Consider the following 14,607-nt stretch of genomic DNA (forward strand, 5'->3'; position numbering starts at 1 on the left):
CAGCCTGAGCCAGAACAAGACCTCGTCTCTCAAAATAGCCAGGCGTTGTGGCAGGTGCCTATAGTCTCAGCTACTTGGGACACTTAGGCAAGAATATCACATAAGCCCAAGAGTTTGAGGTTGCTATGAACTGTGATGCTACAGCACTCTACTGAGGGCAACAGGGAAGACTCTGTCTAAAAAAAAAAAAGAAGAAAGAAAGAAAGAAATTCTTTCCAGTTTATCTCCTATATCCTAGTTACAAAGTTCAGAGCATATTTTCAGCATTAAAGAGTGACACATACCAAGTTTCGGATATTTATTAATCAGTGTAATCCTCAACACAATACATCAACATGATTTCATGCATTTAGAGGAAAAATATTTCCTGGTTAAGTGGAAAATTGTGCGGATGGCTTCTGGAAGACCTTCATTCTAAGCAGCTTTACTGTGAAACATTTGGTTTAGAAGTCTGGACCTTCTTTCTTCAGTTTGCTGTAATCCACATTCACTGAGTAGAACTTGAAAAAGAAAAAAAGATATTTTAGATAATCTATCAAATACACAGAAATGGCACAAAAGTTTTATTCAGTTTGCCTATAGTAACAGTTACACAGATACAAATTTTTAAAGCATGTTTAACAATGTAAAAGACATTCAGAGAAAAATATAACCAAAATTCCAGTTCTAATAAAGTAAAAACATTCAATCCACCTGAGAAGAGCAGTTAAAGAACAGTCTATTAGTAAGAACCTATAAAAATTTTATTTTACTCCAAAGTAAATAATTAAGAACTCCTTCTACATTTCCAATCTGTAAGTTTTTATTTCACCACCATTAAGTAAGTACATGGAGGAATCTCCAAAAGAACAATTAAAGGAATACCAAGAATTATCATCCCTACTTGGTTAATAGAGTGCAGATGAAGAGATCCTGAAACAGCAGCTAGTAATATAAAATAATGCTTTATCTTTATTGGTTTACACAACTTTTTAGAAACAAACTGGCTTGCCTCAATGGTTTTTCTATTTGTTCAATCTTTGTCACTTAGATATTTCCTTAATTTCCTAAGTCAGACTGTACCAATATCAAACTGATACTTTACCACCTGTGATAATAGCTTTTAAATAATACTGCAATTTTTTTTTTTTTTTATAGAGACAGAGTCTCATTTTGTCGCCCTCAGTAGAGTGCCATGGTGTCAGAGCTCACAGCAACCTCCAGCTCTTGGGCTTAGGCGATTCGCTTGCCTCAGCCTCCCAAGTAGCTGGGACTACAGGTGCCCATCACAACGCCCAGCTATTTTTTTTGTTGCAGTTTGGCCTGGGCCAGGTTTGAACCTGCCACCCTTGGTATAAGGGCTCGGGAACCTACTCACTGAGCCACAGGCGCCATCCTAATACTGCAATTTTTGCATGTCAAAAATTTCCAAAAATATCTTATAGTCAATTAAAATTAATTTTAGAAGACTTCCTATAACTGCTATTATTAAAAACAAAAAAACCTGCCTATTATTCCCAATAACTTAAAAAAAAAGATTCATCCTTGAAACTGATTCAGTTTCTACTGAGTAAACATTAAGAACTATATAAAAGCCCAAATAAAGCATTTATCTTAGGTTTACTACTCATTCTTGTGCCAAAGAATACTGAAAAGTTGTGTTATAATTACTTGAAGACTATATTATTTATCTCAAAATTATAGAATCATCATTTTCTTCAGGGTTTTAATCAAGAAGTTCACAAACCTGTATCCATTATTTCTTAAAATCCTTTTCTTTATTCCTTTAAACATTATCTCCTTCATCTCTAATTGAAAACCCCTTATTTGACTTGATTTCTTTTTAAAAAAGAAAAATTTTCAGGTTGTAAAGTTTATTACTCAAGTATCCTTGAGACATATATATACAAATATAGGCTTTTATGAACAAAAATTATGAACAAGCCATAAAGCAATATTCTTTGTTCTGACACAATTCCCTTAAGCAATAAACTTAGATGAGACTTAAAAAAACAACTGTCCTACCCTCTAACATATTAAGAAAACATTAGGAAGAATATTTACAAAAGGGGTCCGCAAGTATATATTAAGAAGGAAAACTAAACATTTGTTGGGCTGACGTCAGGGACTGGGCTAGATGCTTTATGAGTATCATAGTGAATCACAACCCTTCTCATTCTTATTTTATAAAAAGCAACTGAAGATCAAGTTGCCAAACACTGAATGAACACAAAGGAAGATTAAGCTCCTTCACCCATACAATAGAAAGCTCACGGTACCTTTGCCAATTTTGCTAAAACTAAACAGGCTTCTGATACATTTGCTTCATAGTCAAAATTCCCTCTAGAATTAATTTTTAAATCTGCTTTACTTCTTGAACTACTGCACTCTGCCTGGTAGATAGAGTGACTACCTTTAGAGTCCTTGAAGCAATAGTTGGGAAGGCATGACATATTCTGATCTTGGCTTTGAGGCACCTACTCAGTTGAGAAGTGATGGGCCTTTAAAGCTTAGATCTTATTTTAGTCCTATCTCTTGCTGTGTATAGTCGTTAATTTTTGCTAGATTATAACATGGCAACAACTAACCTCCTGCTATGGACTGAATATTTATGTCTTCTCAAAATTCCCGTGTTGTAACCCTGATCCCCAATGTGACAGTATTTGAAAACCCTTTGGGAAGTAATTAGGTCATGAGGGTGGAGCCTACACAATTGGATTAATGCCTTCCTAAGACACAAAAAAGAACTCATATCCTGTGACTCCACCTTGTTAAGGACATAACCAGAAGACAGTCCTCATCAGGAACAGAACTGGTTGGTGCCTTGATCTTGGACGCCGAAAAATAATCATGGTACAGGAGCCCAAACTAAGACACCCTCAAATCTTAGTGGGTTACAATAATAAAGGCTTACTTTCACTCACATTATATTTGTAAGTTAACTGCTCCATGTTCTTTTCACTCCAATTCTAAACCCAATGACAAGCCCTTACCTGTTAATTTTACTCTCATAAGAGATCCACACAATGGTTCAGAAATAGCAGATATTATTTCCCCTAACTTATGATTTGCAGAGCAATTCACACGGCCAAACCTCATATAGCGAGCCAGAGGCATCTTAGGTGAGAGACCGTGAATGAAGGAAACAATAATATAGCCTACTTCATTGTGTTTGGGTTTAAAGCAGTAGTTAAGTAGGCTTCATTCACTCCAGGTTCCCAAGTTTCTGGATTTGGTTCCTTTTTCTTTCTACCATTATATAGCATTATTTTTCACCTTCCCAGACTCTAATAACAGTGTCATAGCTATTCATAGACCGTTCTATGCCATACACGTTTTTGCTGCAGCAACATTCCATTTCCAGTTCACATGGCTCACACTGGCACGTGTTATATTCCAAAGCATCAGCAACTGTATGCATTACTAGAATCATCAGTTAACAGTTTCTGAAGTATACATACCCAGGGACTCCAATATGCTCTCTGGTGGAAGGACTAAAGCCTGCTGTCCTTTCACTTACTTTTCTAAAGTTTCACAGATATGGAATAATTTCTCTGGAACAGACTTTTATTTAATTTAAATAAATTCATAAAACCGATAAATAAATCAGGATGTCTACTGATCATTGTTTGAGGCAAAATCTGCACAGATTAGACAGCTGTTTCAGCTGAGCCAGTGCATTTTTATTTGCTTCTGGCAGGATGATCTATTTAGGGATTTAGAAGCCAAATTATAATCAGGTTAAGAAGGAAGCTTGAAATCAGAAAAGGGTGATCTTAAAAGTTGTTGTCATCAGTAATGATAGCACCCATCTCCACCATGGATATATGTCAGCTAAAGGATTCTAGACACACACTGGTCATAGCCCCTCTTCTTGAGAGTACTAAAGTAAATTGCCAGTTACTCTCTTTTCACAAAGCAGCTTGGCATAGTGGAAAGTGCATGAGTTAAACACTTCAATAGGTAAATTATATGGCACGTGAATTATACCTTAACAAAGGTAAGTTTTTGATGTGTTTGAGGGTCTGTTTTTATATGCAAAAATATTACACACAAAGAAGGCTATGTTTGTTTGGGGAATAAATGATTTCAGTACATGAAATCATTCTCTAGAATAGTTCCACAGACAATGTTAGGTTTATTTAGGGTGTTCATGGTAAAATTTAAGCTTCAACTGACTTTCATTTCTTATTATGCTTCACCTAAAATATTTTGACTACACCAATAAGAACAATTAACCAAACCAAACAATAGGTTAGTGCTACTCAAAGTGTGATCCATGGACCAGAAGCATCAGTATCATCTGAAACCTTGTTAGAAATGCAAATTCTCAGTTTCCATAAAAGACAATCAAATCAGAATCTCTGGGAGTAAAAGTGAAGAATCAAGAGGTTCTTGATTCTAATTGTACAAGCTCTGTGTACAATTAAGTTTGGGAACCAACTATCAGACTAACAAAACATAAGAAAATGGTAACTATACCACCTTTTTTTAATCTCTTAAGTGAAATCACTATAATTAAGACATTACCTTAATTTCACATGCAGAGTCAAAAGACTAACAATATAAAAACACTAAAACCCTAGAAAAAATATTAGAATATGCTATGTTATGGAATACTGCTGCAAATCACAGATCTAGCAGTCCTTCAAAGTTCGTTACGATGGATTTTTACTTGTATATTCAGTATCAAAAATACCTACTGCATAACATCTTTATAAGATACTTTCCAGCAATTTTGAAACAAATTTGTAGTTTACCTTGTATTGATCAGTGGGACCCAGTTTGTTCCATGGTTCTGGGTTATTCTTTCTGTCCCAACTAAAAGAAATAAAAAATTATGATTGTTATAAAGCACTATTTAAGGTAATGTTTTGTGCTTCTTAAGGAGCTAGAATCTTGAATAGATCAATCTCACTTTCAATCAGTGTTATTTTCATTATACAGCTGAAACACAGGTAAGATATATAATAAGCAATCCATGTGAAAATATTGTAACAAGAACCACAATATTTAAAAAACAAATTTACTATATGTCAATCCTCAAAACATTGCAAGCAGTTGACTTTATCAATGAGAAAAATGAGACTCAGAGAAATTAGATAACTTCATGAACTAGAAAAAGTAAATGACAACAGCACATTGGAAATCTGAACTTATCATATGACTCTAAAAGTCAAATTCATTCTTCCATTTGCTGTTAGCTCCCTAGAAATCTAGACTGTGGCTCTTAAAGCAGCCTGATAAGCTATCAAAGTTCTAAACCTGTTTAAGTACTTACCTAACATCTGGATTGAACAATGCCAGACGTAAGACATACAATGTTGCTCCAGTACCTCCAGCTCCAATAAATATGAAGAGCGGAATCAACTATAACCAAACACAAAATAGAAAAAATGAATAGCCATACTTCAAATATCTAGAAGACACTGACCAAAAAGAAGCTCTACAATGGTTTCCACACATTGATTTCCAAGTTTCAAACCACTATATTATCTTAAAATTTGAATAAAAGTACATCTTACACTGAGGTAGTACTTCTTAAACCTGTGTTCTAAAAAGTTTGGAATTTTCAAAGGCTACTAAATACAGATAATTTGAAAACTAAAATCTCTATGAAATAAGAAGTCTGAAGAAAACAAGTAAAGCTGTCTTTTACAAATACTGGCGTTAGCTGAAACCTCCGGAAACGTTTTCCTACCAATGCTTTCTGCCTATTAAGAAAACTAGATTTAAAATAGATTAAAGGCCATATATAGTTTTGGGTCCACAGCACAGTAATAAGATATAAAATAATTTAACTGCAATTAAATTCTACATTACCAGACCCCTCCCCCGAATACAAAGCCATCCAGGCAAAATGATGATTACAAGATAATGGACCCCTCACATTTGCCACAAGGCCTGGTGGTGCAATGCAGTGAGTAAAAAAGGTTCCAAGAGATGGCATACAAATTGGAAATAGGACTATGCTAGTCTCTAACTCACACAGCACTCACCTACCGCTCCCCTCACCCCTTCCCCCGACCAGCCAACCTCCAAGAGAGCGCAGCCACCAGATTGTTTAAACGTTCGCTAGTTTGTTTTCCTCGCATGGGTCCCTCACCTTCCGCCTCCCAGCCAAAACCCCACAATGTACGGTGTAAAGGTCACAACTCAAGAGCCGGGGGCAATGAGACTGCAGCACTAGGAAAGGCAGGATCTAGCCCGAGATACGGTAAGTGGCTATGAAAGGACGCTCCCGGGGGACTGACGCAGCCGCACCCTGACATAAGACGAACAAGGGAAGACACTGGCAGAGAGGTCACAAACTTACGCTCGGATGCTTCTTGGCCTGACTGAGGATCTGGCGAAGCATGTTTGCGGCAGCGGCCTTTAGTCTACAGGGAAAGAAAAATAAACCTGCGGGACAAGACCTGGACTAAGGGTGCACCAAGACTATGCGGACGCCCAAAGTCACCTAGTACCTCCTACCTGAAGGACCCCTGGCTGAAATGGGAGCCTGCGGCAGGAGGACCCGGATGCGGCTGTCCTTAGCAGTGCCTGATTTGATCCACCTACCTACGTGTCCGTCCTAACCTGGCCGGAAGATAACTATTCCGCTTCATAGTAAAACATCGTTTATTACGCTTCCGTAAATATTTCTGATGGGTAATGTTTGGCGTTGACTCTAGGACCCTTCGAGACCAGACAGGCAGTTTCCCAGGAGGCCCCGAATGAGGAATGGGTTTAAGAGCCGGTAGACGCGCTGCGGGCTGGGAGAATGAGGTCCTCTCTGGCGGCGCCTGAGAGCTGGGGCCGCGCGCCCAAGCGCTGGGGACGCGCGTGGCGGGCGCGCGCCGGCCAGACCGGGCTGCCGCAGAGGGAGTTGCGCGGCGCCTCTAGTGGCCCAGCGCCGGCGCCTGGAGGGCAGGTCGGGTCTCTTGTCGCTAAGGTCAGCGGCTGCGGTTTAAGAGGACTGCAGCTGCTTCCCGTCGCAGACTGTCGCTTACAGGCAGAAGTTAAAAACTAGTAAATGACTTAAAGATGATAATAGTCCTGTTAGTGTGATGTCTTAACCCTCAGGTCCTGGCCCCGGGTTGAAAGTTCATCACCGCAAAGACATTTGTGACACGCCCCATTCCCCCTCCCTACTACGATAATTGCATTCTTAAAATGTGTTTCCAGTGGTTCTGTACCTACACGTCATCTTTTTCACCACCCCGATCCAATTTTCGTGTATCAATTTTTGGGTTTTTTTATTGAGCAATAATAATAATGCAAAAAAAGTAACATTCATATTGTCAAATAAGAGTATGTCTATTATAGAATGCTTTGACTCTGAGGTTCAGTATGGAGTCATCAGTTCTTATTTTTTTCCAAAGTCTCAAAAAAAAAATAGACAAATAAGATTTATAAATAAAAATAAAAGATAATTTAAAAAAACAGAACATACCAAATCTTATACACAATAGGAAAAGAAGAAATACTTCAAAATCATTCTACTTCATCTGGCTACACCCAATATTAAAATTGGAAAAAATATATTATTATAAAGGGGAAATTACAAACATATTTCACTTATAAATGAGGATGCAATATCCTAAAGAACATACTAAAAAATTGAATTAAAAATTAATGTTTAAGGGGGTGGCTCCCTTGGCTCAAAGGAGTGGGGTTCCGGCTCCATATGCTGGAGGTGGTGGGTTCAAACCCAACGCTGGCCAAAAACTGCAAAAAAAAAAAAAAAGTTTAAGTAATGTACTTTCATCAAAGTTAAATATAATTTATGTAAGAATTAGTCACTATTTTCTTTTCTTTTCTTTTTTCTTTTCCTTTCCCACACCCCCTCCCTCCTTCTCTGTCTGCTTTCCACTTCCCCAATGACCCACCCTGACATTAATTGCCCTCATATCAAAGTTGAATACATAGGATTCATACTTCTCCATCCCTGTGATACTTCACTAAGGATAATGTATTCTACCTCCATCCAGGTTAATACAAATGCTGCAAAATCTCCACTTTTTTAATGGCTGAATAGTATTCCATGGTATACATATAACACAACTTGCCAATCCATTCCTGGGTTGAAGGGCATTTAGGCTGTTTTCACGTTTTAGCAATTGTAAATTAAACTGCAATAAACAGTCAAGTGTCTTTATAATAAAAATTATTTTTTTCCTTCTGGATAGATGCCCAGTAATGGGATTGCAGGATCAAATGGGAGGTCTAGGTTGAGTTCTTTGAGGTTTCTCCATACTTCATTCCAAAAAGGTTGTATTAGTTTGCAGTCTCACCAGCTGTGTAAAAGTGTTCCTTTCTCTCCACATCCGCTCCAGCATCTGCAGTTTTGAGGTTTTGTGATATAGGCCATTCTCGCTGAGGTTAGATGATCTCTCAGGGTGGTTTCAGTTTTCATTTCTCTAATAATTAGGGATGATGAACATCTTTTCATGTGTTTGCTAGCCATCCGTCTGTCTTCTTTAGAGAAGGTTCTGTTCATTACTCTTCCACATTAATGTATGGGATTGTTGGTTTTTATCTTGTGGATTAATTTAAGTTCCGTATAGCTCCTACTTATTAAGCTTTTGTCTGATTCAAAATATGCAAATATCCTTTCCCATTGGGTAGGTTGTCTATTTGCTTTGGTTGTTCTCTTGGATGTACAGAAGCTTTTCAGTTTAATTAAATCCCATTTGTTTATTGCTGTTGTTCCTATTGCTGTGGCAGTCTTCTTCACATAGTCTTTCCCCAGACTGATATCTTCCACTGTTTTTCCTATTCTTTCTTTGAGGATTTTTATTGTTTCATGCCTTAAATTTAAGTCCTTTATCCATTTTGAATCAATTTTCATGAGTGGAGAAAGGTGCGGGTCCAGTTTCCATCTTTTACATGTGGATGTCCAATTCTCCCAGCACCATTTATTGAATAGGGAGTCTTTCCCTCAGTGGATGTTCTTGTTTGGTTTATCAAAGATTAGGTGGTTGTAAGTTGTTGGTTTCAATTCCTGGTTTTCTATTCAATTCCAAATGTCTATGTCTCTATTTTTGTGCCAATACCATGCTATCTTGACCACTATGGCCTTGTGGTACAGCCTAAAATCTGGTATGGTGATACCCCTTATTTTGTTTTTATTACTAAGAACTATCTTAGCTATACGGGGTTTTTTCTGGTTCCATACACAACGCAGAATCATTTTTTCCAAGTCTTGAAAATAGGATGTTGGTATTTTAATAGGGATGGCATTGAATCAATAGGTTGCTCTGGGAAGTATAGACATTTTAACAATGTTGATTCTTCCCAGACATGAGCATGGTATGTTCTTCCTTTTGTTAAAGTCCTCTGCTATTTCCTTTCTTAGGATTTCATAATTTTCTTGATAGAGGTCCTTCATCTCTTTTGTTAGGTATATTCCTAAGTATTTCATTTTCTTTTCTTTCTTTCTTTTTTTTTTTTGAGACAGGAGCCTCCAGGTGTCCCCCTGGGTAGAGTTCCATGGCATCACAGCTCACAGCAACCTCCAACTCCTGGGCTCAAGCGAGTCTCCTGCCTCAGCCTCCCAAGTAGCGGGGACCACAGGCGCCCACCACAATGCCCAGCTATTTTTTGGTTGCAGCCATCACTGTTGTTTGGTGGGCCTGGGCTAGATTCAAACCCGCCACCTTGGGCGTACATGGCTGGCGCCTTAGCCACTTGAGCCATAGGTGCCGAGCCAGTATTTCATTTTCTTTGGGGCTATGGTGAAGGGAGTTGTGTCTTTAATTAACCTCTCAGCTTGGCTGTTGTTGGCATATACAAAAGCAACTGACTTGTGGACATTAATTTAAAATCAAATCTTTTATTGATATGCAAACATTGAGGAAATTTGTCACAACAAGACCAGCTCTACAGGAAATACTTCAACCTGTTCTACACACCGAAATCACAATGGACCTTCAGCAAAGTAAACACTCAGAAATTAAAGGACAGAACCTAGTTTCCACAATGATGCAAAAGACAAAACTAAGCAATGGACTTTCACAAAACAAAATGAATAGTACACTACCACACTTATCAATTATCTCAATAAATGTCAATGGCTTGAATTCCCCACTGAAGAGGCATAGATTGGCTGATTTGATTAAAAAACACAAGCCATCTATTTGCTGTTTGCAGGAAACACACCTCACAACAAAAGACAAATTAAAACTCAGAGTTAAGGGTTGGAAGCCAATTTTTCAGGCAAATGGAATTCAGAAGAAAAGAGGGGTTGCAATCTTATTTTCAGATCCATGTAGATTTAAAGCAACTAAAGTCAAAAAAGACAATGGTCACTTCATATTGGTCAAGGGAAAAATACAAGAAGACATTTCAATTCTAAACATTTATGCACCCAATTTAAATGCCCCCAGATTCTTGAAACAGACCTTGCTTAGTATGAGCAGTAAGATATCCTATAACACCATGATAACAGGGGACTTTAACACCCATCTCTCAGAACTGGACAGGTCCTCTAAACAGAAATTAAACAAAGATATTAGAGATTTAAACAAGGCCCTTGTACAACTGTGCTTGATAGATGTATATAGAACACTCCATCCCAAAGATAAAGAATATACATTCTTCTCATAGTCTCATGGAACATTCTCCAAAATTGATCATGGCCTAGGACACAAAACAAACTTCAACAGAATCAAAAGAATTGAATTTTTACCGTTCATCTTCTCAGACCACAAGGCACTAAAAGTGGAACTCAACTCCAAAAAAAAAATTTGACCTCACACAAAAGGATGGAAGTTAAACAACCTTATGTTGAATGATAGTTGGGTGCAGGAAGAAATAAAAAAGGAAACCATTAACTTCCTTGAGTATATCAACAATGAAGACACAAGCTACCAAAACCTGTGGAATACAGCAAAAGCAGTCCTGAGATGAAAATTTATCACCTTAGAAGCCTACCTTCAAAAAACAGAAAGAAAGCGCATCAACAAACTCATAAGTCATCTTACAGAATTGGAAAAAGGAGAACAATCTAATCTCAAACCCAGCAGAAAAAAAGAAATATCCAAAATTAAATCAGAGATTAATGAAATTGAAAACAAAAGAATTATTCAGAAAATTAATGAAACAAGGAGTTGGTTTTTTGAAAAAATAAATAAAATAGATAAACCTTTGGCCAGACTAACTAGAAATAAAAAGGTCTCTAGTAACCTCAATTAGAAATGATTAAGGGGAAATAACAACTGATGCCACAGAGATATAAGAGATTATCTCTGAATAGTACTAGAAGTTTTATTCCTAGAAATTTGACAACGTGAAGGAAATAGATCAATATTTGGAATCACACCCTCTCCCTAGACTTAGCCCAGATGAAATAGATCTCCTAAACAGACCAATTTCAAGCACTGAGATCAAAGAAACAATAAAAAATCTCCCAACAAAAAAATGCCCTGGTCTGGATGCCAGCTGCACAACAGTATTCTATCAAACCTTCAAAGAAGAGCTTATTCCTATACTGCAGAAATTATTTCAAAAAATTGAGGAGGAAGGAATCTTCCCCAACACATTCTATGAAGCAAACATCACCCTGATACCAAAACCAGGAAAAGACCCAACTAAAAAGGGGGACTTCAGACCAATTTCACTAAGAATATAGATGCAAAACTTCTCAACAAAATCCTAGCCAATAGCCTACAGCTTATCATCAAAAAAGTCATATATCATGATCAAGTAGGCTTCATGCCAGGGATGCAAGGCTGGTTTAATATGCACAAGTTCATAAATGTTATTCACCATATCAACAGAAGCAAAACCAAAGACTATGATCCTCTCAAAAGATGCAGAAAAAGTATTCAATAAAATCCAGCATCCATTTCTAATTAGAACACTGAGGAGTATAGGCAGAGGTGGCACATTTCTTAAACTGATCAAAGCTATCTATGACAAACCCACAGCTAATATTTTATTGAGTAGAGTTAAACTAAAAGCTTTTCCACTTAGAACTGAAACCAGACAAGGTTGTCCTCTGTCACCATTACTATTCAACATAGTGCTGGAAGTTCTAGCCAATACAATTAGACAAGACAAGAAAATAAAGGGCATCTAAATGGGAACAGAGGAGGTCAAACTCTCCCTCTTTGCTGATGATATGATCTTATACTTAGAGAACCCTAAAGACTGAACCACAAGACTCTTGGAAGTCATCAAAAAATACAGCAATGTCTCAGTTTATCAACTTTTTAAAACTTGAACTTTAAAAATTTCCTTAGAACAGGCTTCATGGGCCCCTGAGGATGAAACAGACACTTCAAATTCTTCAAAATCCTTACTTAGCCTAAATTAGCATTCACCAAATGTCAAGCCAGTGATAGGAAGAGTAAGAGAAAACTCCAAAAAGTAACATTAGACCTAAAGAACATTACTGTTTAACAGGTAAAAACAAAGGCAGATTTAAGAGCAGAGGTGAAGGTCTGAAGAGCATGTGAAGGTCTGAAGCTAGCAAGAACTTTGGGTGAGCTGAAGGCAGTCTCTGGTATGGCTGAAACTTGAAGAGGGCGAGCAAGGAGGGGATCAGATCTGCAGGCCAATTTCTACTTACATGTCATGGGTTTTGTACTGAGAACTTTGGGAACTTCACCAAATGTAAGAGTTGTAGCTTAGGGCAGCGCCTGTGGCTCAAGGAGTAGGGCACTGGCCCCATATAATAGGGGTGGTGGGTTCAAACCCAGTCCTGGCCAAAAAAACTGCCAAAAAAAAAAAAGAAAGAAAAAGAAGAAGAAGAAGAGTTGCAGTTTAAATGATTGCTTTGTCTGTCATTTAGGGAGGATTAGAGGGGATGAGCATGAAAGGGTGAGACCCATTAAGGTGCCATCACAGGAGCCCCTGTTAGAGATAATGGTAGCTTGGACTAATGTAAGGAATGACGATGGCCTAATCAAGAATATGGCCATCATACTTTTGTTAAAACATTTCATTAAAGTATTTTCTGTAAATCCTTTCAACTGAAGAATTTGAAAATCTGAACAAGGATGTAGCTCTCCCACAAAAATCCGACAGTATCAAGGTGACTGACATTAAGTGTAAAGAGAGGTATGTTCCAAAAAGAATTGTGGATGTGGCTGTTAGTGCAAAGAGCTAACTAGAATCAAATGGAAGTAGAATACTGCTACAAGAACCAACAGCCTTCGACTGAAGAGACTGTGACTGAAATGTGAAATGACATAGGCTTCCCAATCTTCTGGAGATAAGAAACAGCTAGAGCGACATCCTGATCTTCCAAGAGATCTATTCTCTGATGTCCTCCTAAGATGGTTCTCAGGCAAGACCACTCAGAGAGTGAGGCAAGAACCACAGAGAAGAGTGGAATAGAACTAATTTCAAAGTAGCAAAATCAGGGCCTAACCAAGGAATATTCCCCACCTCCAGTGAGAAACAACTTTAAGCCAGTGAAATTTCAGGACCAGTGGATACCTTCCAATCTTTCACTTCCAGAATAGTATCATTCATTGTAATGATCCAGTCCACATTCCACCATTGTATTTTGAATGTTGTGGGGCAAATAACTTGTCTTTTCATGTCATAGATCACCAGATCAAGAGGGGATATACCTAGAACAAACACAGAAGCTACAGCATCATTCATAGGGTATAGACATAGAGCTGGAAATAAAGACAGTATAGGACATTTAAGTTATCTCCCTTAGGGCTTACATTTTGAGAAATAATCCTGAGAGATCCGAATGATTGTAATTAGAAGGGCAGACTATTCTAGATTTCCTTTTTGTTCACAAATATTTAATGTACTTACTGGGAAAATACTATATTGTATTTCCCTTTGATATCATTTAGCTAGGGTAATTGATTCGGATAATAAAGAATAGAAAAGTAAAAATACTGATAATACTCTGGAAAGAATTGAGACCATGGGGCCTGTGAAAAACTTAATGAAGACTGTGACAATCTATTGGACTGTGCAGAAAAATCAGGTTGAAAAAGAGGGGGAACTGCTTTTCATATAGACTAAAAATGTGTACATGGCACAGAGTAAAGTTCATAGCGTGTGGAAGAAATGGAGATGAGTTCAGTGTAATGTGGGCTTAAATTGCCTATGAAGGAGTTATAGAAAATGAAACTGAAAAGGTTAGGCCAGATTTTTGAGAATTTTAGATTTGGACTTTATTCGTTAGGCAGTGAAGACTCATAAAATGTTTTCTATCTAAGCACAGAATAAAATTTTAATAACTGCAGGGTGTAAGGGTTGTAATAAATGAATTGGAGATATCTTTTATCATCTCAGTCTGAGACTTATGGCCGCAAGATTTCTGTCCTTTTGTTTGCTTTAACTTTGTGATTGATTTTACAATATAAAAAACACATAAATATTTGTTGTCCAAATTAAATGCAAGTTGTATGATGAATAGCTCTAAAAAACTATGCAGTGTATCAAGCACTCAGAATAAAGTACAGGTATTTCTCTTGCATAGTTTCCCTGAGATTTCTAGCCTAGAAAATTCTGGAAGGTATAGTGATTATATGTGGTTATTAATATGTGACAATAAAGAAATAGCTTCTTTAGAGAAAAATAATTTGATTAGTGAGCCATGGAATACAATTACATTAATGCAAATTGAAGCCATATCGTATTTTTTATTCTGTTTGCATTTAGGCATTT

The 14,607-nt window shown here is 37.4% G+C and overlaps 1 protein-coding gene across 1 annotated transcript; it reads right to left on the reverse strand.

Annotated features, from left to right (window-relative positions):
* Positions 1 to 284: 284 nt before the first annotated feature.
* Positions 285 to 6,454, reverse strand: NDUFA4 (NDUFA4, mitochondrial complex associated). Its single transcript, XM_003782708.3, has 4 exons — positions 6,296 to 6,454; positions 5,261 to 5,349; positions 4,740 to 4,800; positions 285 to 500 (listed from the first exon to the last, which is right to left on the reverse strand). Exons 1-4 carry the CDS (start codon positions 6,335 to 6,337, stop codon positions 444 to 446), a joined length of 249 nt encoding a protein of 82 aa, XP_003782756.1. The 5' UTR covers positions 6,338 to 6,454; the 3' UTR covers positions 285 to 443.
* Positions 6,455 to 14,607: the final 8,153 nt, after the last annotated feature.

The sequence above is a fragment of the Otolemur garnettii genome, unplaced genomic scaffold (assembly GCF_000181295.1).
Source record: "Otolemur garnettii isolate 467f Iridium unplaced genomic scaffold, OtoGar3 scaffold00005, whole genome shotgun sequence".
NCBI classification, from domain to species: Eukaryota; Metazoa; Chordata; class Mammalia; order Primates; family Galagidae; genus Otolemur; species Otolemur garnettii.

What these genes read in the sequence shown, in the direction of transcription:
- NDUFA4 (XM_003782708.3), bottom strand. Translation starts at nt 6,337, where the DNA reads ATGCTTCGCCAGATCCTCAGTCAGGCCAAGAAGCATCCGAGC. An exon ending in AGGCCAAGAAGCATCCGAGC is followed by an intron (nt 5,350 to 6,295) that starts GTAAGTTTGTGA and finishes GTTTGGTTATAG; the next exon opens with TTGATTCCGCTCTTCATATT. An exon ending in GTCCCACTGATCAATACAAG is followed by an intron (nt 501 to 4,739) that starts GTAAACTACAAA and finishes TTCTTTTTCAAG; the next exon opens with TTCTACTCAGTGAATGTGGA.